This window comes from Netta rufina, assembly GCF_964035555.1.
Source record: "Netta rufina genome assembly, chromosome: 11".
In the NCBI taxonomy this organism is placed as follows: Eukaryota; Metazoa; Chordata; class Aves; order Anseriformes; family Anatidae; genus Netta; species Netta rufina.
Genome location: NC_140134.1, coordinates 8733906 through 8757801, shown reverse-complemented (window position 1 = coordinate 8757801; position 23896 = coordinate 8733906). Strand labels below are relative to the sequence as shown.

General features: G+C 38.6%; 1 protein-coding gene across 1 annotated transcript in view; it reads left to right on the top strand.

The window, feature by feature from the left end:
- ACSBG1 (acyl-CoA synthetase bubblegum family member 1) overlaps window positions 1-23896 on the top strand; it is a gene marked incomplete at both ends in the record, with an annotated part of 31280 nt that overhangs the window by 6314 nt on the left and 1070 nt on the right. The window contains 11 exons of the mRNA XM_084293514.1: window positions 2062-2168; window positions 9984-10201; window positions 10461-10549; window positions 11292-11412; window positions 12315-12395; window positions 15134-15283; window positions 17547-17723; window positions 18436-18617; window positions 19686-19919; window positions 20402-20619; window positions 23250-23389. Coding sequence (XP_084149640.1) covers window positions 2062-2168; window positions 9984-10201; window positions 10461-10549; window positions 11292-11412; window positions 12315-12395; window positions 15134-15283; window positions 17547-17723; window positions 18436-18617; window positions 19686-19919; window positions 20402-20619; window positions 23250-23389 — 1717 coding nt within the window. The remainder of the gene's footprint in view (window positions 1-2061; window positions 2169-9983; window positions 10202-10460; window positions 10550-11291; window positions 11413-12314; window positions 12396-15133; window positions 15284-17546; window positions 17724-18435; window positions 18618-19685; window positions 19920-20401; window positions 20620-23249; window positions 23390-23896) is intronic.

Below are 23896 nucleotides of genomic sequence, written 5' to 3'. Positions count from 1 at the left end.
AAAAACCTGTTTGTTCAAACCTTCCTTGTGACCAGTTATGAATGTGATTTCCAGACTTAAAGTATTTTGAATTTCTGTATATATTTAAGGGGTTGTGACTAAATATCCTGAAGCCTAAAAAAGTAACTTGTACTGAATAATGTATCAACAATATACACAGACTTTTATCATTTGATCAACTGCTCATATTTTTGCAAGTTTATAGAAAGCTGACTTTAAAACAAACAAACAAACAAAAACACAATGCTCACTGGTAAAAATCTAACAATGAGAAAGCTACAGAAGTTGAGCAATAGTGATAAAATATACAAAAGAATACAAAAAGAATAAGAGCTTTCTGTTTGTTTGCCACTACGCATAGAGTTTAACAACTTCCCCTTAAATTTCATGATAATTTGACTGTTGCATAACAAAGTTCAGATTTCATCGGTACGTTTTTTTTATCTAAGGAAGCACTCTGCAGAATTAAGGCCAAAATATGTTGAACTAGTTCCTCATTTTGAAATATGGGAGAAAAGGTTCTAACCAAATCGTATAGGACAATGTGTGTATTTTGTGAGGTGTGTTAAAGTAAGAATTTATGTAAAAATACTTTTGCTCTCCATAGAAATCATCAGTTCATTATCATATTAAATGTTGACTTTATACATTCTTTTAGGTTTTATTCTTAGTATTTTCATCAGATTTTACTGAGAGAACCTTACGCACAGGAAATGAGCTGACTGTATTTGACCTAGCATGTGAGATGTATGCAGAAATTCCAAATATCAGGGCAAAAAAAGTAGAGCTTGTGGAAGTGCTTCCAAAGTTTCTTGAAGTTTTAAAAAGAAAAAAAGGAAGAAATTAGTGTCACAACACAGACTGTCATTAATCAGACACTCAGTATCATACTAATAACAGTTTTTCCTAATGTATAACATTAAGCACATGAGGACTGCCATTTCATAATGATCAGGGTGGGGGAGATTTAGCTCTTATATTAAATTTCTTTGTTTCCAAGAAGAAACAGTGCTGTATTCACTGGATTTGTTCAAAGACTTTTTTTTTTTTTTTTTTTCTCCCTAGGCCAACTGCTCTGCCAGCAAGCTCAGATTGGTTGCCTTTTTTTTTTTTTTTTTTTTTTTTCAGAATCCTCACCCACAGCAAGGGCTCAGGAGGTCTGTCAGTTACTTCAGTCACTGCTGTGCTCTTATCCTGTTGCACATGCATTACTTCTGCTGGTTTGCAAAGACAGAACTGACTGGAGCTGTTTCAGTCTTGGAAACAACGAATGGAATTTTTCCCTTTGTTAATCCACTACAGGGAATGTTCAGACTCTTGATTTCGGTTGTTGGTTCACCTGATACGTGAGAGGAGCTTCAGTATGCTCTAGCAGTCAGTTGGTGCGGCGCAGGGCAGTAGCTGCGGGCACTTGGAGCTGCTCTGGGATCTGCGCCAGGCTCTGGGCCAGCCAGCCTGAGCCTGCTGTGCCTCTGCCTCAGGGGAGGGCTGGTCTCTTGACTTCAGGCAGCTGACAGAGTCTTATTTGATAGGATGGTACCTCACCATTAAATCCCAGCCTGTCAGGAAGTACTGTCATTCAAAAAACCCTCATGCTAATGGAGTTGCACAGGAGTATGTTTTGTTGAGTTCTGGCTGGTCAGCACTGTGTAACTTGAACTCATTTTGTTGTAATTGGCATGCTAAAATGACTTCTACTCTCAAATCTTTTGTGTGTGCTTTGTAGAGGTTTTTATATATTACCTTTGTAATCATACACTTTGGTTAAATCAAAATTTTATATAGGAAATTCCCTTTTAAATTGGTAGTTGAATTTGGGAACATGCTGTCCCTGTACTAATAACTTTAAATGATTTATGCAGAACGCCGGCCTTAACTGTTGCAGCCAAAGTCCAGATATTTAGAACATTTTGGTGTTGACAGAGCATCTTACCAACAAACCATAATTCTGCAGTGTATTTTCTCCTTGCAGCTGTATGCCAGGTGTGTTCTTATTTTCCTTTGGGTATATTAGTATGTGGGTTTAAGCGTTACATCTTTAATAGTTATATCTCCTTTCAGAATATCTACAGATACACGGCCTATCTGCAGAGATTTGCTGACTTGTTTTGAGGACGCCCAAGATGAGAGAGGAGACCCAAGAGAAGGGACCCAAGAAGAGCCAGCAGGTAAGCACACGAAAGGTGATTTTTGAAAATTGGAACCCCTTTCAGAATTTTTACATGTAATGTTTGTGTCTGTTTTAGCAAACTGGCTGTTTTTCAGGGCTATGATAAGAAGAACAACCCCCATTTTCCATGAATTTTCCATGCTGTAATAACTGGGGGCTGTGAAGGAGTACCTGTCCTTGGGTCAGTTCTGCATTGTATTGTAGCACATGCATACTATTGTAAGTTTAAACCAAGTGCAGTGTTATATTAAAAGAGCTCTGCTACCATGCAGCTTAAGGGAGGTTTGCAAGCAGAATATAAGCAGCTGCTTTGGAAGATTTGCAGCCCCGAGGGAGCTCCCTGATGTCTTGTTGAGACTGCTATCTAAATGTGCTTGTTTAAATATGGTGTTATTTGTACTAGGAGACAAATGGAGTAGTGACTACAAACAGATCTTGAAGAAATAACAAATTTATGTAGGAATCTGATTTGCAGACTTTACACGTATGAATATGCACTTGTATACATACGTGTGTGTATATATACTGTTAAAAAGGCAATTCCTTAATCCACAACAGTGCTTTTTGTTTGTTTGTTTGTTTTGCTTGTCTTTTTTCTTTTTCCCAAGAATTGCACTGCCAGCCATTCACATTTTGTTGTTTAGTAAGCAGGGGAGAAATTTGTATGGGTAAAGGTGACAACTACCTTCTCTTTTTAAATGTTTAGCACGTTTTATTGAGCTATTGAAGACACATTGCATGTGTAGATTATTGCTGAGGCTGTGATTCTGCAGAGTACCTGCTTGTGTGCTTGTGAAGGCTCTGACCTATTTTTCTAAGAGAATATATCTGGGACGCTGGTTACTGCCACCAGCTATCCGTCCCGCTTCTCTCCCAGAGGTTGCTACTGGCTCCAGTTTCCGTAGTACTCTGGTCTATAAACCACGGTGCTCGGGAAGGAGTGTACATGCCACCTCAGCCACTCCTGCATTAGGTGCCTGTGGCATCTGGAAGAAAGGCGAGGCAAACAACGAAGGGTAGAAGCCACTCCAGCTGTTCCATGATAATTTTTCTGCAATCACAAGTCACGCCCCATTCATCTTAATTGAGCAGTTCCTTTATTTGAGCTTAGGTACATTTCTAAGTTGATGAATCAGTCTTCAGCTGCAGTGGGTTTGCTTCATATGTCAGGTGAAAAGGAGATTCTGATGCTTTGTAGTTGTGAACTGTCTCTTTTTATAATTGATAGTTCTGCAATTTCAGATGTAAATATGTTTAATGAAGACCTCAAGTTGCTTTTGGAATTTTCTACCATTTATTTTCCACCACCTTATAGAAGCTCATCCCTGTGAAACCAAGCCATGCTTTGGTTTTTGTAATAATGCATGTATAAAACCAGAATAACCTCACTCTTGGCAGCAAGCATTATATTGGTTATAAACCAGTGTAAAAGTAAATGAGAACTCATGCATGCTGGTTATATTCTGATGGAATTGCGAAATAACTTTTTGGAAAAGACCTCTGGAGGGCAGCTAGTCCAGCTTCCTGCTAAAAAGTGACCTCATGGCCTTATTCAGCAGAGTTTTGAAAACCTCTGAGGACAAGGGTTCCTCTCAGAGTCTCTCAGACCCTGTTCTTGGTCTTAGCCACCTGCATTGTGAAATTATTTTTCTTTATCTAGCAAGAGTTTTCCTTGCTGCATCTCATGTCCATTGCCTCTTGTCCTTCCACTGTGTGTCTCTGAGAGGAATCTGCCTTCTCTATAGCCCACCTGCCCTGCCTCCAGTCTGTAGCAAACTGTCGTTATATTCACCCTTGGTCTTCTTCAGATTGAAGAATCCCATCTCTTTCAAGGGCTTCTTGTGTGCGGTGTGCTCCAGTCCTGTGAACATCTGAGAGGCCCTCCTTTAGGCTTCCTTCAGTTTGTCAGGATCTCTTGCACTGGAGCTTCCAAAGCTGCACACTGCTCCAGAGGCAACCTCATTGAGTATTGAGTAGGGGGAAATAATTAGTTCCTTTGATCTGCTGGCTATTATCTTGCTAATGCAGCCCAGGAACTAGCCTTTCAGGAACACAATACTGACTCTTACATAGCTTGTTTTCCACCAGGAGCCACAGGGAATTTTCTGCTGAGCCAGCCAGCACCCAGTCTGTGCTGCTGCATGAGGTTATCCTAGCCCATGTGCAGGACTTAACATTTACCATTGTTGGGCTTTGAGGTTTGTGCCAGACCAATTCTTCATGTGGAGTGTCGTCATTGAAGCTGGTGAGGGAGCATTCCATTGCTCAAGACAGCAATGCAGTCATTAAAACAATATTGTTTCTAGGACTAACCCCTGAAGAATGCCACTTGTAATTGACTGCTAGCTAGACTTGGAAATGTTGACCGCTGTTCTCCAAGACTAATTATCCTGCCTGGTTTTGATTCACCTGCTACTCCAACTCCATCTGGTCCAAACGTTCCAAGTTTGCCTTCAAGGATGCTGTGGGAGACCTTGTTAAAGTAAATGACCTGCCACAGCTCTCCTCTCCCCATCTACAGAGCCAGTCATCTCGTGGTGGAAGGCAGTTGGATTGGACAGACTTGATTTGGGTTTGGTAAATCCGTTCTGGCTGGTCTCAGTAACCATTTTATACCTCACATTGATTTCTAGGAGGGTTTGTTCTATAGCCTACCCACAGTCTGCGGTGATTCGGATTGTCCTGTTGTTAGTCAAGTACTCTTTCTTCCCATTTGTGAAGATGGATGTGACATTTGCCTTTTTCCTGTCATTAGAGATCCCACCTGATTGCCATGCTTTTCAAAAGATGATGGGAGCAGCCTAGGGATGGCATGAGGCCAGCTCTCTGAGCCTGAAGAATCCCGTTTGGGCCCAGGGAGGTTTTTGCATGTGTTCTGCATTTTGCAGAGTTCTGCATTAGAGGATTTTACTTGGAATTTCCTCTGCTATAGTAGGTAGAACTTCTCATCTGTTGCCACTGGGCACAGGAGCTCAGAAAACCTTGTCAGTAAAGACCAAGACAAAGGCAGCACTGAGTCTGTCAGCCCTCCTCAAATCCTATGTCAGTAAGTTGCCCATTGTATCCCTTTGGCTTCCAATGTACTTGCAGAAGCCCTTGTGGCTCTTCATGTCCCTTACCAGTTTCATCTCCATCTGACTTTGGACCTTCTATCTCTGCATGCCTGGGCAATGTTTATGGAGTGATGTTTCCTTGTGATTATGCACACACCTTTGTTTTGGTACATCACCATCAGTTTTAGAAGCGTCACGATTGTTACAAAGCTTGTTTTGTACGTAGTTGTCTGTTCTGCTGCATCACTCCTTCCATGTCAGTTTGTAAAAACATTCTTTGAAGGATATCTCTCATCTCTAATCCACATTGGTAGCAGCTTCCTGCATCTGCAGAGCAATATATTTTATTATGATTCATAGACGTTCCCTTTTTGTCCACTGGAAAAGGTAAAAGCTTCCATGAACTAAAACATTCCTGTGGTTTTTGGCTAATTTAAAAATATTTTGTCTATTTTATTCTTTTTTTTTCTGCTTAAGAGTTTAAGCTATAGACAGGAAACAGGGAGAGGTTGTTGCTGTATTCTTTTATTTTTATTTTTTTTAAAGTATCACTGTGCATGTTTTCTGGCTCATATGTTCAGGTTCACTTGAAATTCAGTTTTGTATTTTTTTGTTTAATCTGTTCATTGGCACGAGGGAAAATTTGGTGCAGATGCCAAGCTCTCTTATTCCAGTCTGTGTCTATTCAACTTCAGCTTTCACTAAAAAGAAGTTTATTTTTCAGGGCCAAGGATGTGTTGAAGAAAATTAACAATAGTAATGGGTGAGAGGAGGAATAATGTATTTCTATTGTCAGCAGAATGTGATGGCATCACAGTTGTGGAATCTGGGATGACAACTGTCCATTAAAAAAAATGCCTCCAGCTAAGAGCCTAATACCTTCTCTTGTCATTAGAGCAGAGTGATGTTTTGCAGGAAGTGGCATATAATCAAGATACTGTTCTGTGAGTTAAAACTGAAAGAGTTTCAAGCAGAAGTTTAATTATTGTTTTAGTTTCTGCTTCTCAGGCACATCCATGGCATAACAATTTGAACTGAGGTCATGCAGCGGGGCTGTTCCACAATCAGCCTTTATTACCTGTTTCCCTGTGTGAAAGGTGACCTTGGTTCTTTTGCATTTCCTACAGCTTGGAGTTCTTCCATGAGATTTCATTTACATTCCCAAATGCATTTTGGCAGTCAGTCACCAGGGTACTTGAAAGACGAGTAGTGAACAGAGAGGAGGTCTCATTCATGTATTAGCTTTAAATTATAGGATTAGTTGCAATTTATTTAATTTTTTTTTCACTAGCACACATTCTGTCATATATTCCAAAGGTGCAGGCATTTCAGCCAAACATACTATGCATGTGAGAAAAGTGTATCGTTTTGCTTTTTGCTTGCCTATTTAAAACAGTCTTTTGGTATCTAGGCTGGAAGAGACAGCCTCTACCATCTTGCAACATACACAGTGGAAAGAAATAATTGGCTTACAAAAATAGAAAAATTCTGATGTGTTTATATTATGTATTATTTCAAATTTGGTAGGAAATATTTTAATCACAAATGTACTCATAAATTAGAATTCACTTATAGATGGTTCACAAGTCTAGGATTGAATTGCAAAAGATCAGTTGAAAACTTTCAAAGTACTTTTTAAATAGAAAACAGTTTTAAACTGTTTTTATTTCCTGTAAAGTTTCATAGTACTTTTTTTTAATTTTACTGGAAACACTGTATGCATAAAATTCAAAATAATTTATCAGATGTAATTAGAACAATTTCCCAGACAAAAGGCAGAAATGGTCATCCTGTTACACACTTTGTATACAGCAACTCTGAGCTGCCTCTTCCTCCAGCTGCAAAGACAATGGTACATGGAAAAATTAGTCTGATAAGGAATTGTGCCTTGGAGGAGAATGGTGGAGTTGAGGGGGTGGGATAGGGACACTTGAAGGGGCTCAGATATTCAAAGGTGAGTACCTATCTGAATAAAATCTGTGCTCATTTGTTTTATCTAATAAAATAGGTTTTCTAGGAGCAGATATTTTCTCACCATCTCTGACTAACTGAATTCACGTGAAGGACATGAGCCGAGGTCATATGTTAGTGAATAAAGAAGCTTTTGGGGTACAAAGTGTAATGCAGATAGCAGGAGTTACTAGAAGAAAGAGGAAAGGAACAAATACTCCTCTTTGCTTGCATATAGAGAACTGTCAGTGGCATTAAGTACTTTGAGGTGGAATCCTGTCTTATTTCTTTTTATGTTCTATGTAAACCTACAGATGTATAATGCATCAATGCTCATAGTTTATTTAAAGGATCTTTATACTGATTTCCACTTTGTTTCAGGTGGTGAGTTCATTTCTATCATGGGCATTGCAGTTGAGCTTTCAGCTGCTAGTGAGGCAGGGCACCTATTTTGCTTTTCCCACTTTATAATCAGTTCATTCAGTATTTAGCCAGGCATTCTTTCCCAGGCTCTTTCTGGGAAGAACGAGCCCTCTGCTTAATATCCCTTTGTGTACTTACAAGAGTATGTTGTTCATTTTCTGCTGTTTTTAGAAACTCTGTGGGAGAGCAATCTTTAGATTATTATTATTATTTTTGGCTTAGGTTTAGATTTAAGAACTATTTTTAGATTTAAGCTTTACCTGCAAATACATGCAAATACAGATACTGCATGAGTGTTCAAGTTTATATTCCTTTGCAGTATATATTTTGTATTATTAAGGTGGCTCGTTGAGTCTCTGTGAAAGTGATTCTGTTCTTAGGCTTTCTGGTGTGAGTCAAAGATGCCTTTTTGACACCAGAAAAATTGTTTAAATAAAAACAAAACGATTCCCTGTTTCAAAGTACACTTTTGATTTTCATTTATAGATATTGCAATGATGTGATCTTTTGCTCTCCTGTCTGGAAACTACTATCTGCTGAACATCTGCAGTGAAAATATTGTGATTCAGCAACTTTTGCAATGTTATTCTAGGAACATTGTTAATATTTTTAGTTCCACTGGAGAGAGCGAGAAAGAGCCTTTGAAGAGTTTTTTGTAATAGGTAAACTGAGATGTTGTAATTTAGTTCTGTATGGTATGATTTTGTGCCCACTCATACCTGTGATCCTTCCTATCTTTGTTGGTTTAGAAGCCAGAAGCCATAGAGAGTTTTTCACCCAGGCTTTGTGTGCGTGCAGAAAATAAGCACTTGGCTTACCAGTAGCTTCCTTCTCTGACGGGTTTCATTTCATCCTATTCACACCAGGACTGGAGTTAAAGGCAGAAACACCTGCTTTGCCCTCACACTTAAATGTTTGTTGGGTGCCACTGTTTACACTTCAACGAAGTCTCTTTGTCCATTACCTAACCTCCTCCATTACTGCTGCCTGGATTTGCCCTTTATCCATTGACCTTAAGACACGTGAGAATATTTGGTAAAGCTCCACACCTATGTTTTGAAATCATTATATACAATTTATACATGAGAAAATTAAGGCACATGGAGATTAAGCAGCTTTATTTGTATTTACTTCTGTCATTATTACTTTCTGTTTGTCAGGATGGTCAAGAGAACAAATATTAGGGTGTGAGTCAGGAACACGAATGCAGCATAATATGAGTCAGGAACAGTAATCCCAGATTGACACGCATCATGGCTTTGACTTTTCTAATTACTTTCTGCACCAGGGTTAGTATCTCCTTGCCTGGGAAGGGGTAGAAAGGTTAATTAAGTATTTTTTTCAAAAATACTTTGTACATGTTAAGATAAAGCATGGGGGCAGTGAAATCTTTAGAAATAGTTTCACTGAATGCTGGCAGCAAACCAGCTTCATTTATGAAAGTAAATCTAAGGCAAAAATTATTCTTAAACTGTTCTTGTACTGTTTCATCCAGAAGGATGGGAACTAGCTATTTGGCAGGGGGGTTGTGAGCATTCTTTTTGTCTTTCTTAAGAAGAATCCATGTAAATTTTGCCAATTTACTAACCCCGGAGTTCTCTAAAGAATGTATTGATATTAAGCCTGCTTCTTGCTGGGTCAGCAATAGCTAAGCAGGATCTTTGAGGCAGCCATTTGTTGTGAATGCCAGGGACACCTACAGTCCTTGGCAGCCAGGACTTCGGTGGTGTTCCCTGTTTGTGTCCTGTCAGCGATGGGTGGAAAATATTTTTATTTTTTTAAGTGAATGGTGGAAAGATGGTTAGCATGAGAAAGGCAAGAGCAGAAGGCAAAAGTTGACATGGTAATAGGACAAGACAGGGGTGAGTGGAGATCCATAGATAGATATACTAGAACATAGGGCAGATGACCACAGGAAAAAAACTGTAGAAAGCAGTGAGGGGGGTAGGGGCAGGATAGAGCAGAACAGCTGGGTAGAACAGAGGGGAAGAAAGGGCTAGGATGAGCAAAAGAAGCTGGGATGCTGGGCAGGAACAGGGATTTCAGATTGCCACATAGCCCTCTGCTTCAGGAGCTGCTCCATTAGCTCAAGGGATAGTGGATTGTGCTGTCCTGAGCATGAACAGTCTTCACAAATTGGTGGTGTGCCTGTACCATGGAAGATCAGCATAATTCTGAATGATGTTAGCACTTCTATTCAAGACACAGAACAAAGTATAAGAAATAGTTTTCTATCTACATAGAATATTCATTAAAGTTATAAAACTGGAAAGCCCTTTTCTCAAAAGATGGGAATCGATGGAATTATGTTCAGTCCTCTTATCTTTTGGTATAGTCACACAGTATTTTTCACTAGGAGAATACCTAGAAAATGCTTTATTTTCCAGAGACTTTGTGGACTTCCTTTGCTGATGGCAGAGTCAGACTGAGAATAGATAACTCATGTCCGCAGACTCCCATAACAGTTCATCAGATGTTCAAGGAGAGCCTAGAAAAATATGGATCTCTTAATGCTTTGGCCAGCAGAAAGAATGGAAAGTGGGAGAAGATAACTTTTTCAGAGTATTATTGCCTTTCCAGGAAAGCAGCCAAGAGCTTCTTGAAGGTAGGTACGGAAAACACAACCAATTCCCTTTTCTCCCTCTGTCTCCTCAAATAAATAAATAAATAAATAAATAAATGATGATTAAAATTGTTTTCAGTCAAAGAGATAATATTTCCGTCATTGCAGGTAAATGCCACTGTTTCATTCAGGCATAGGTACAAAGTTCATCATGAGGTCTTAAGACAAAAAATAAAAACTGTGCTGTATGTTTCTCCCCAACATGCCTCTATTGTATAACTTCATGCTTATTACTTTTTAGCTTGGTCTTGAACGATTCCACAGCGTAGCAATCCTTGGATTTAATTCTCCGGAATGGTTCATCTCAGCTGTTGGAGCTGTTTTTGCTGGGTAGGATTTGCTTCCCTTTTGTGTAGGGATTTCAAGGTTTCAGTTGTGCAAGGTTTAGAAATGTAGCAAATGGTTATTTGGTGTCACATCCTGGAAGTTGTGCTGCAGCTGATTAGCCTATTCAGCAACCTACTGGAGTCTCGTAGCTTTGAGTGTATCTGGAATAGTCCAGACACTCATAAATGGAACCTGTTTGCTATGGACTTAATTGTGACAGTCACGTATCTTCTCTTACTGGAAGATGTAGGATACAGAGGACACTCCCAGCTTTATGTCAGTGATAAACGATATCTTCAAGTGAATGAAGTGACAGATAAAATACTCACTAGCCTGATTCCTTCTGTCCTGATACGTGTTACAATTTGGATTTGACCTCTTAGTCTGTTTCTGTGCCATTGAAATTCAAACTGGTATCTGTGTGCAGCTTGAACAGAAAGAGCACATGGTGGTTTTTGTTCTGTTTTGTTTTACCACTTATTGAGCTAACTCCCCTGTAGCCTCAAGTAGGCTAAAATAATGAATCCTAGCCTACAGCATCTACTGCATGGAGTTTAGGGATTTATTTTGCATATATCATCCAAGTATATCCGAATACTTGAAACAAACATGATAGCTGTGCTGATGTGTACCTCCACATCCTCATATTTTCATCTTTCATGTGATCTCTTACTCTCTTTCTGGATGTTAAATGCATGTATGTGTGTATATAAATATATGTTCTAATATATAATTTTGGATGTAGAGGAATTGTCACAGGAATATATACAACCAATTCACCAGAGGCCTGCCACTACATTGCTTATGACAGCAAAACCGACATCATGGTTGTGGAAAATCAGAAACAACTGGACAAGATAATGCAGGTATGAAGTGGCTCAAAAATTCATTGACCAAGTACCAGGCTATGCTGTCATCAACATAGAAGAATAGGAATTGTAGAGCTCAAGAGATTTGGTTCATACATGTTTCTTTCTAGAAATAGGAAAAATCAGCTGTGGTAAACACTGCTGTATCCATCTGAGGGTTTTTTGGAGCTATTATTTCAGTTTTACTTCTTTCAGAAAAAAAAAAAAAAAGTATAACTTGTTATCCTTCTAATGATATATGCATAGTGGCTATCGCCAGGCCACTCCATTTGTAAAAGCACAGACCGATCAGTTCAGTTCTGTGATTAAGTCAAAGATATATGTGAGCCACTGGGTCCCACAAAGTTGAATGAAATTAATGCTCTCTGAGGGCCATCCAAAGCAGAGAAAGACTGTAAGCCTGCAGCTTTATATTTTTATTTATCCTTAAAATATGCAAATTGCTTCCTTTTTTTTTTTTTTTCTCTTCTCTTTTAGGAAGATAAAACATTTTATTTATTTATTTTTAGCAGTTTAACAGTTTTTATTGAGGTGGTTTCTTCTATCTTTATTAGGAACCACAGGAGCTATGGTCAACTTTCAGCTTGAGCTTGAATGTTCCTTGATATGTCCTTTGATGCAATAAGAGAAAGGATACTGACGAACCTTTTTGGTGTAATTTAAGTCTTTTGACTGAAACCAGACTTAGCAGATTAGCAGACTATGTAGCATCTCCTCCTCCCCCTCTTTTATTTTTGAGCCAGTTGGTTGTGAGTTTAGGGGAGAATACTTGAGGGAGGAGGGAAACAGGAGCTTTCTTCTGACTGTCAACCCAATTACAGTTTTGGCAGTACTTCAGTGGGGAAAAACACAAGATACGAATAACAAATTATAAATTTGTTTTAAAAAAAACCTAACAGATCTGGAATCGTTTGCCACACTTGAAAGCAGTTGTGCTGTACAAGGACTCCATTCCAGAGAGATGTCCAAATCTGTATACGGTATGTGAAATGCTAGAACAGAGTTACAATTATTAGGATATTATTTATTTAATGAATTTCTGCTATGTTTGATCTGTGGAATGTCTGCCATTCAGAATGCATTGCTGTCTTCCAGCAAAAGCATTCACAAGCTTCATGAGTGTGCATTCTATTGAATTTAAGTGTAACTTGATTTTTGATGCTTGACATTTAAAATTAAAGTTACCTTGCTTGACTGTCTTTTGTTGTAATGTTTTTGTTTGTTTGTTTGTTTGTTTTTGCCTTAACTGGATTAACAAGACACCTGTAGGCTTCAGGTGGGAATATGTACTCTCAAACCATTAAAAATAAGTTGTACACTGGCTGTAGCGAAAGTTGCATTGTGGGTGGTTACACTGGATCCAAGGACATGAAAATGTCTGTACTTCTACTGGTGATAGTTGCATCATGTTTGCACCAAATATTTCTGGTGTCAGGCAACAGGTGAAAAGAAATTACTACAAGCTACACAAAGCAGAGCGCATTTTCTTAGCATGTCCAGAATCTTCGGGTCGCATGGTAAAAAAAAAAAAAGAAAACTGAAAAAGGGACAAATACGGGATCAGAAATTTGAGTCATATAAGTCCAGCACTTAAGAAATGTTAGGACTTGTTTTTTGTAAAAATGTTTTTTCAATATGTTGAAAATAGGTTTTGTAGTCTTATTACATGACTATCTTTTTTTAGTTGGCTTCAGATTATCAGATTCCAGTCTGAAAAAACTCTTAATGAAGAGGGAACAGCATAGCAATACTTATGCTGTGTTTAATTTCATAAACTGTTTATAAACAGTAACCAGTGTTACAACACTGTACATATCAGTATGGAGTATGCTTTACATCCCAGTATAATAAAAATGTTACTTTTTTGCTACTTATATTTCATAGTAAAAGGAATAAGTCTAGCAGTTAATTCTGGAACAACATTCTGTTGCTGAAGCCTAAATGCTTGAGAATTTGGGAAGAGCGAAGTAATGCATGGTTTATTCTGTTACTGAAAGATACATCAGAAAACCGCCCTGTTCAAGTGCCAGGTTGGACACATTTTCTCAATGGAGAAGGGTAGCTTTGAGAAAGTCTTGACAGTTGCCTTAGTTTATATTGTGTAAAGGAAAAATTGGAGATCAAATCACCAAAGGCAGAAATGGTTTTATAACTTGGATGGAAAGCAAGGCACCCAAACCACATGGCATATGATGAAAGAGATTTATGTTACAAGTTGACAGCGGAGATGTAATGAGCAGTTGCTGCAGTAGGGGCCAAGCTTTAGTTCTCTTATCGGCGCATGTTACCAGATGCCAAATGCACTCAGTAATGTGTGTGGCTGTTTGTACCTTTCATACTCCCGAACAGGGAACACTCGCTATTGCAGGTACTGTTCAGTAAATAAAGCCTGGGCAACAGATGCACAAGTGATTAACGCATCCTGGTATGAGAAGACAGTAAGGTCAGGGAAACAGGAGCAAATGATAAGTCACATAGAAACAATTACGCCCTTGACACCTCCAGACTTTCCAGGAGCTGGTGAAATAGATATGGCTGTATTGTGTGGGAAGAGATAATATGTGACGAATCCTTTCTTGCTATGGAGCTGTTCTTTGTACTCCCCCTCTTCCCAGAGAGATGATATGGTGGAAGAACGTATGAAGCTTGTCACTGGTGGTTAGCAGAATGCTAGGACAGTGTTTCCACCCAAGAAAAGGAAGTCTGGGTGCCACAGAGGCTAACTATTGTAACCTTAGTAGCACACTAGCAAAGAGCAGAGGAAGGAAGGAATGAACAAGCACAAGGGGAGGTGTTAACCTCTGCTGTCCTTCGCATCATTCTCTTCATTACTCTGTGGTCCTAGATATATCTCCAAGAAATCATTGTGGAACAGAGGTGCTGCATCTTGCTCTTGGATAACACAGTTTTGTAGCACTGGTTGAATTATTGGATCTCAATGGGAAATTGACTCTTGGGTTATTGACTAATTTTTATTTACCCTAGTTTTCATTGCATTGAAATCACTGGCATACCCAGCAGGATATCAGGTGCATGTGGTAGATGCATCTGAGAACGACCAGTAAAATATAGACGATCAGGCTCAGCATTTTTCTGGGACCAATTTGTGCTGCACAGAAGTCCACCATCATGAAAAGTTTAGCTCATTCTAGATGGAGCCAAATCTGAATGGAGATTGTGACCAGCATTGTATGTTCTGTTTGCTATTAAATAGCAGGGAATTTGGGCAAGCACTCACACATCTAGATGATAATGCTTTTGCACAGAAGCTTTCATTCTTTTGCTTTATATAGTTAGGTACAAGAACGGTGAATTATAAGTTGAATATCATAAGTGTGCTCTTAAAATGTAGATCCAGATTCTTTTCAATAAGAATCACAGTCCTTCTAGGTGTAAGATAGTAACAGAATTTTATCCTCTATGACTTGTACATAATATCTGTCTTAGATGAAGAATGGGACTACCATTCCCTTCATAGGCACGGGGAAGACATGTAGCAGCATAATTTCAGACAGTCTGTTTGCATTTTCCACGTGAAGTTATACACTAGTCTTATGTTCTTTCCATGGGCAAGACCTGAAGTAAACTTGTTTTGGAAGTGTGTTCAGAGTAAGGCACTAAACTTTTTCTGCCGTTCTTTTTAGGCTGGTAAGGTGCTGCATCTTTTCCACTTGCAAGGAGGTTCACAATACCCTCTATTTTCTGTTACATGCTCTAGATGGAAGAGTTTCTGGACTTGGGAGATGACATACCTGATGCTACTTTGGATGATATTATTAACTCCCAAAAGCCGAATCAATGCTGTGTACTAATATATACGTCCGGAACAACTGGGAAGCCAAAAGGAGCCATGTTGAGTCATGACAATGTATGTAATTTAAACTCCTCCTTTAGTATAAAAATAGCAAAGTATGAGGATACTTATTCCTGTTTTTTTTTTGTTTGTTTTGTTTTGTTTGTTTGTTTTTTAAATGACTGGTGCATAATAGAAGAGCATTGAAATTCCCCTGGTTTTGCAACATGGGTAGTGTACTACAAAGCAATATTCAAAATGGAGTCATCTGATTTTGATTATGTTTAAGCACAGTGAAGAATAAAACTACATTCTAAGTAGCACTTCACAAATTTGAATGTAGATTATGAGTATGTGTTTTGTTACTTGCTGGGTTGTTTGTGAGATACGGTACTTTACTTCTGCAATAATTTATATATAGCCATAACATTTCAGTGATGTTTTGTCATCTTAAAACAAATCATATGCATCAGCCAGCTGCTGTAAGAAGAGCCTGAGACAGACTACTTTTGCAAATTTTACTTTTTCTTTTTTTTTTTTTTTTTTTTAGTCCTAGTACTCAAGTACTCATAATCACTTTAGCTGTATTGTTGTGAATAGTAAATTGCCTACTGATGGAGAACAGCAAAGCCAACTGCAAAAATGGGTCTCCACAGAGGTCTACTAGCTAAGATCTGGACTGTAGTTGATTTATTTTACTGAAGGTGGCTGAGCAGGAGTGGGAAGTGGTAGAGAGCCTCTCTGAACACTTAGTCAGTGAAAGGGCTGGCCTAAGTTGTCACCTCTCCTCTTAGAAGAATGCAGAAACTATTACAGATAGCGAGCAATTCACCCAAATGTAGGGAATCAGCACAGTGATATCTGGAGGGAGAACATAGTGTAGTCGATAGACAAAAAGACTGATCTGACGTTGCAAATTCCATGCTCTTCTGTCTCAAAGGAGTCTGGTGTCATTTCCATGTTAGCTGCCAAACTATTTCTGGCTGATGATCACAAACAGGCTATTTTTATGTTGACCAACAGTGGAAAACACTCCTTGCCTGTAACTGCTGCTGCCTTCTTTAGTCAAAAGAAGTTTGCCACTGTCCATCTGTAAAACCAATGCTGAGTCGGTCATATGCACCCACAGAGATCTACTGTGAGCATGCCTGCATGCTGTGAGGCTTTGGAGGATAAAGAGGATAAGCAATCAATATATCTACATTTCAAAGACATCCCATTCTGCCTACTGTGTTTAAGTCTCCAATAGCTCCTTGACCAATGCTGCCACTTAAATTTGGAGTGGCCTGTCCTGACAGCATGCTGCTCCTTAAAAGCTTTTCTGGAGAATTGCTATTTTTTTAGACCAAACCTACTCTCATGTTAACCTTGAAATTTATTTTGAAGAAAAGCAACTGGCTGGAACATACCGTGAGAGCAGGTATTGCACGATTTATATCTTTTCCCTGCTGTGCTGAGTAACTTTTTTTGTGTGTCCTATCCTACCCAGTTTAGATTAGACTACTCTGAAAAAGCCATCTCCTCTTTTTCTGCTATGCATATGTGTATATTTATTTTCCTCTTACCATCACACATATTTGTGGATCTTGCATATACTGTATTCTGTTAATGAATATATGTGTATTTAGCATCCTTCGGCTGCATCTTCTGACATAAAGAACTGGGAAGAAAAGGGGGAAACACAGTTTCACTAAGAAGTCAAGCAGTGAATCTTAACCATTATTCACATATGTAGTTCTGCTTATGGGAGGTGTGTGTGTGGATGTCACTTGTGCACCACTGTGGTGAATCTCCCAGAGACTTCCAGAGGAACAGGATACAGCTGCTAATCATGTGGTGATCAATACAATGTGATGAGCTTCTTGCAGATACTCAACTGTCCTGTGAGCTCACTGATCACTGAGTATTTATTGTTCTCTTTCAGGTAAACATATAGACATACACTGGTGAAAAGTGCCAGCTAGATAGAAAGCGTGCACAGTAGGAGACTTGCAAATGAAGGGGCTGACCAGTTTTCTTGTTCATCCAGGCTGAAGCTGCCTTACTTAGTGCACCACTAGGACCCAGGGAGTTGGTAGTGTTCACAGCAGGTCAGGCAGCAGAAAGATTGCATTTACTTCAGTTATCTGCAGGCTGTTGTTGCTACTAGATGAGTTCATCTTGCTTTTGGCTGGATGGCACCAGAGGAATGGCCATCTGGTATGTTGCTAAAGATTGAAGTGTCTTCAGCAATTTCTGTAAGCAGACTTGTCATAGGTTTGTTGGCATAGCATAAGGATGCTTAGTTTGTGTTAAAAGAAAAAAACAAATCTAATTCGTTTATTTTTTATTTAAATAGATAACTTGGACATCAGCACATTGCAGCAGAGCAGGAGATATGCAACCTGCAGAGGTCCAACAAGAGTCCATAGTCAGTTATCTTCCACTCAGCCACATAGCTGCACAGATATATGACCTGTGGACTGGAATCAAATGGGGAGAACAAGTTTATTTTGCTGAGCCAGATGCTCTCAAGGTATCTGCCTTGCATTGCACCTGATTAAGCTTGCATTTTTTCGTCTTAGAAAACATCCAAAGGAGGAAATGTGTTTTTTGAAGAGGTGCAGAAGATGGAGAGTCCATTATTTTAAGAATTATGGAAAACTAAAATCCTTTAGACTCAAGATGCAGTGCCCTGGACTCCATTTACCCATGTGGCGAAACTGCATATAAAAGAGTCTTTTTGTAGTTATGAGTCCATAAACTGCTATAGGAAGAGTGTACCTGGAACTGGTCCTTTACCTGCCCCCACAAAAAGCTCATAAATGATACAACAGAGACTGAGAAGATCTTAGTTCCAGTGTTTTCTGTAATTTAACAGCTAACTTAACAATTGATACTCAAAATATTCTGAATGTATATATATTTGGTAGTCCAGGTCTCTAAGCTTTAATTAAGGCAGAAGTGTGCCTCTAATGCAGAAGTATAAGATTTTGGGGGGAGAAAGGGAGGCAGATGGAACTAAACCACCTGTGTTTTTTCCTTTTGGAGTACATGCTTCCCCTGATGTGTAAGAGCAGATCCATGTTAGTGAGTATACCTGATTGAAATAGGTTCAGCAGTCCTTGTTCATATCCTATATGTTTAGTGATGTTCTACGTATTGTTATTGCAAGATGCAGACTGTATCACCAAACCTCTTTTTCACTGATGTGGACCTTTTGCAATGTTTTGAAATGATTTTAACAGGGCAGCTTGATCAACACACTAAAAGAAGTGCGGCCAACATCTCACATGGGAGTTCCTAGAGTGTGGGAGAAAATCATGGAGAAGTTGAAGGATGCTTCTGCTCAGTCAGGATTTCTGAAGAGGAAAATGCTGTCATGGGCTATGTCAGTTAGCTTAGAGAGAAACTTGAACTGCTCAAGCAGGTAAGTATTATTACGAGTGAGATCTCCATCATCCCAGAAGTAGCTGTCTGCTTAAAAGAAATATCAAGCTTCAGTGAGACTCTCGAAATATAAACAGGTAAAATTTGGCCTAGCAACACTGCAAATATAATGTAAGAGGGAGGATATAGTTATCAATTACAGTAAGCTAGTCATAAACCCAAGTGACTGTTAAATGGGTCCCTCCATCTTCTCCAAGGATGTTTTTCCACTAACACCTCCCTGAACTCTGTGTCTTCTGTGAGTTGAACTGGCTAGTTTTCAGCTGGGTGAGGTCCAGCCTACCATGTGACTGTGCAAGTACTAGATACTGGGATGAAGAAAGGGCATGAATTTGAAGGAACCGTGTGAGAAGGGGAAAATTCTCATTTTGAGGGCAGCCCAAACATAAACTCTCTCATGACAATTTGGAGTATGCACCATGGGAGCAAGGATACCTCATTGTGATACAAACTCAGGGACTATCCCAACCCCCTGAATTCTGTGAGCAATAAATAAATAGTCTGTTCTGAATAACAGGTATTTTCCTGGATAAGAGTGCACAGATACTGAATATTGTATAAATTCAAATATTAACTTAATTCACAGTTCCAAAGTTCTTAAAATGTGAAATATGAAGTGTGAAATTACTTACTGAAAATGGAATTTCCAAAGATACTGCACATTGGTACTGATTTCCTTGTCTGATCTTCCAACTGCTCAGATAAGTTGTGTAAATTTCAGATTTTAGTGTTTCTCAAATATTCATTTAACTGATAAAAAATCAGGAATACCAGAACTTTGTCTTATGCAGTACATTTTTGTAGCCTCTTTTTCAATTTGCAGTATTCCGACATCTTAGGAGTTGAAGTTCACTTGCAATGAAAGACACTAAATAAATGAAGCAAGGAGAAATAAGTTTCCTGTTCTTATTGGTGTGACTTCTGTCAACACACAAAACCAAAAGGCAAATATATCTCTAAACAAAACTTGCATCTGATTTTGTTATGGAAATTCTGTTGGTTCCTCTGACTTACTACTATCTCTTCCTCTTTTGTGTTTTGTACTCAGCAGTGACCTAAAGCAGTTTTGGACAAGGTTAGCAGACTACTTGGTGCTTGCTAAAATACGCAACGCTCTGGGTTTTTCTTGCTGTCAGAAGCACTTTTGTGGTGCTGCTCCACTCAATACAGAAACACTGTATTTTTTCTTGGGTCTGAACATCACCTTATATGAGGCCTATGGAATGAGTGAAACCACAGGCCCACATTGCCTGTCTGGGCCGTATAATTACAGGCAGCACAGGTAATTTTATAGTTAATTTTATGTGTTATATTTCATTATGAGAAAAGTATTCGCTGAGTTCAGCAATGATCTTACCACTTACTTTCTCTCAACGCATTGCCAGTCTGTTGTGAGTTTGGGAGACAAAACATTCAAGTCAGAAATTGAACACATTTCCTCCATAGCATGCCAAGTCAAGAGCACTGAAAGTGATCTAAAGCATTTTATGCAGGACATAGTTATTAAATCAGACGTGTAGCATAGCCCTGGCCCATGGCAGGATAACTTTCAAATATGAGGCCTCAAAGAGAAAAGTATTTTTATGCCTAAAGGTACAGCGCAGGCTGTGGGGGGGGGGAACAGGAAGCACAAGGCAAGATACACAACTGAAAACTGACACTAATACATTGATAGGTTCAGGGATTTGGTATTGTAGATATCCTGCCAATATTAAATTTAATATTTCTGTGTTCCCTGTGTGTGTTGCTGCTCTTCCCCAATAGCTGTGGAAAACCAGTACCTGGCTGCAGAGTGAAATTGGTGAATGAAGACACAGAAGGCAATGGAGAAATCTGTTTCTGGGGAAGGACTGTTTTCATGGGTTATTTAAATATGGAAGACAAAACAAAAGAAGCATTTGATGAGGATGGGTGGCTGCATTCTGGAGATTTAGGAAAACTAGATGAGGATGGCTTTCTCTATGTCACTGGAAGAATTAAAGGTAATAAGCAAAATCTTGTATCATATTCGTAGTAAACTATTCATCACTGTTCGGTCATATATCAGATGTGGTGCATCTAAATAAGTGTTTTTCTTTTAATGCCAGCAGAATTTATCTAACAGGAAAGAAAAATAAACTTTCCTATGATGAAACTGTGGCATACTTCATTTAGGGAAGGTTTCCCTCTAATCTGTGATAGGTGGGGATAATTCAGTTCCTACAATGAGGCTTTTCATTTCCCAGGCCCTTATTCATGATTACTAAGTCATATAAAATGATAATGCAGGTTTAATGTGTTGTTTTTGATTCTAATGGTCCATTAAGCTCTTCCTTTGAATCTTGCCCAGTTGTCGTAATTACACATTAGAATATTTAGACAGTAACAGGAGACAGCCCTCTATTATATAAAAGCTATTGCTGTAGGTCAGAGCTAGGTTCCTCTGATGCCTTAGGCAATTTGTTTGCAGAGGCCACTATTGAAATTTGAAAGTGGAGGGGAGAGCTAAAGCAATAAACCTGGGTGTTATTACAGTATATAGCTTGAAGTCTTGCTTGAATAACACTGGTTGTTGGTACTGTGGAAGCACTTTTTCAAAATGTGTGTTTGTAGAGTGAGATTTGTCATGGTAGACATAACAGAAGAAGATTTAAAAACTGAGTAACCATCATCTTAGAATATGTGATGAATCACTAGGGAGAGAACATGGATGAGTGAATTTGTCATAACAGTAGCCTATTAGGCATCAGGACGTCAGTAGATGCTATTAATAGCCTGCACCAAATACAGTTACCTTGATTTTAATTTGCTTTCTCATCTGATCCATTTTTCTTTCAGGTAGTTATTAACATCTTCTAGTCTCATTCTGTCATAACATTTGTGTTGCACTCGCATCTTCCTTGATTGTTGAACTAATAACGATTACTCTAAATTACAGGGTAGGATACATCTGGGATAAAATAAGCATCTGTCCAGTTTCATTCAAGTTTTAAATCCAAGTCCAAATAAGGTAAAATGTAATAGAAGGTAGTAAAGAAACTCTTCTTTTAGTGACTTCTTTGTTTGGTTGATTGGTTCTTACAAGTTTTAGGACTCATTATATTAAGCATGAAACAGTAGAAGTTGCTTTTTGATATCTGAGATCCAGAGAAGTTGCAAAGCACCAAGATTTTGCTAGAGGAGCCCATACAGGAGTATCTGTATAGTTGTGCAAAAAGTTATTACGATTATTACAGTTTTCCTGATCAGCTGGGAAAAAGCTGACATTTCAGATTGAAAAACTAGGAGAAAAATGGCATTAGGGCAAAAGGAAAGGAAATAAAAAGAAAACATTACAAGTTTGGATACACAACAACTTTGTTGTGTTTATGTGGTTTGGCAGAAATCTCTCTTTCTATAAACACAAGTCATGCTTCCTCAAATGCACTCACTGTGCTGACTAGGGAGGAATAACATTTGTAATTATGAGATGAATGTGTACTCCTTACCAGAATGTGGAGTACGGATTGGGAGTTATTTCTGATCATTGCTGTTCAGGAGCAGTAGAGATGGTAAAGAACACGTGTGAGTGCTGAAAGGGTGTCATATTCCGTTGATTGCATCTAAATTCTTTTATCACTGGCAGTGGATTGGGAATCAACCCAATCTTTCATATATAATCTGCATTATTACACAAAGGACTGGTCTGCCATTGCCCTGTGTTATTTATTTCTTGAAGCATGTTACTTATTAAAACCCTGCCAAGACTATTTGAGGGCAGGGAGAACTCAACAGTGTAATGAAAACAGGGTTGAAACTTACTAGGATAATTCTCAGTCATGAAAATTTCAGTAAATAGGTGTATTATACTTCAGAATGAATGCATTCAAATAGTTACACATGCCCTTGTCAATGGTCAGTATCCCTACCATTGTTTACAAACCTCAAAAGTACTAAGATTCCAGTCTGTCATTATACTCCTCTCATGTCAAGAGTAGGGCAGGAATGACTGCTTCCGCTGTGAATTTCCTCTCCCAGATCTTGACTTCTCCCTCCTCACATTCCTTTCCCTTCTTTCCATGTTGCTTCTGTGGAGCCTTCATGTAGTAGTAACTTGCTTTTGTCTGGCCCCTGTTGGTGACTCTAAGAATTAAATATGATGTTAACCATGAACTTGCTTTTTGGTGAGCCAACAACAGTAAAATAAAGAATGAATCCTACACTAGTTGGGAAGAGATGACTGCTCAGATAAAAGGTATGTGTTACACAACTTATGAGACGTAACGGTTACTGGATTGTATAAAAATATATTATCCTATATGCAGTTGGACTAGATGATCTCTGAAGGTCTCCTTCTAACTGAACTATTCTGTATCTGGAGCTTGTTATAATGGAGTTTGCATTGTGTGTACATGGGAGCAAACGTGTTACGTGGAGGAAGAATTGAAAATCTGAGCACATACTCAAAATTATCAGCATTGCTATTTTGAAGAGAATCATATTAACAACTTAATAGGTTTGGTTCTTTTTGAAAACTATGAATTTCTGCATGTCAGAATAAGAAATGTGGATCCATCCAGGAATTAACCTGTTCTTTAGAGTTTATTTGAATTCAACTAATAGCCCTTGTTTGTGTTTTTTTTTCTTCTCCTAGATTTGATTATTACAGCTGGAGGTGAAAATGTGCCTCCAGTTCCAATTGAAGATGCTGTGAAAAAAGAACTCCCAATTGTTAGTAATGCCATGGTGATTGGAGACAAAAAGAAGTTTTTGTCCATGTTGTTGACCCTAAAAGTACGTTAGTTTTAATACTCGTATCAGTGAAACTGTTACACCTGCACCTAACAAAATGAGGAGGATTGTGAACCATTGGCAGAAAGACATAAAATTTGATAGGAGGGCATTGGTTAAACAAAAAAAAAAATGCATGGGAACTACAGACCAAGTCATCATGATTTGAACTTGTTATGGTTAGATGATACAATGACGAACAGTGCAGTGTTGAGCTAAATGCTCCTCTGTAATGACGAAATAAGTAGTAGGTCTGGTAGAAATTCAAGGTCATTAGACATATTTTAATTGACGTGTTTCGAGTCTGTTCATGTCTTCTGCTTTTAAGTGTTTTTTTGTGTTTTTTTTTTTTTTGCATTTGATAGCTAAGTAGAAAGAAAATAAAGCATTACCATCTATAGACAGATATTTCTGCTTTTTCAGGCTTAAATAATATTTTGGTGTTGGTATTTGGCTGCTTTGATTCTTAAAAGCTGGGGAGAACGTGATCATTTAATGATCATTGATTTA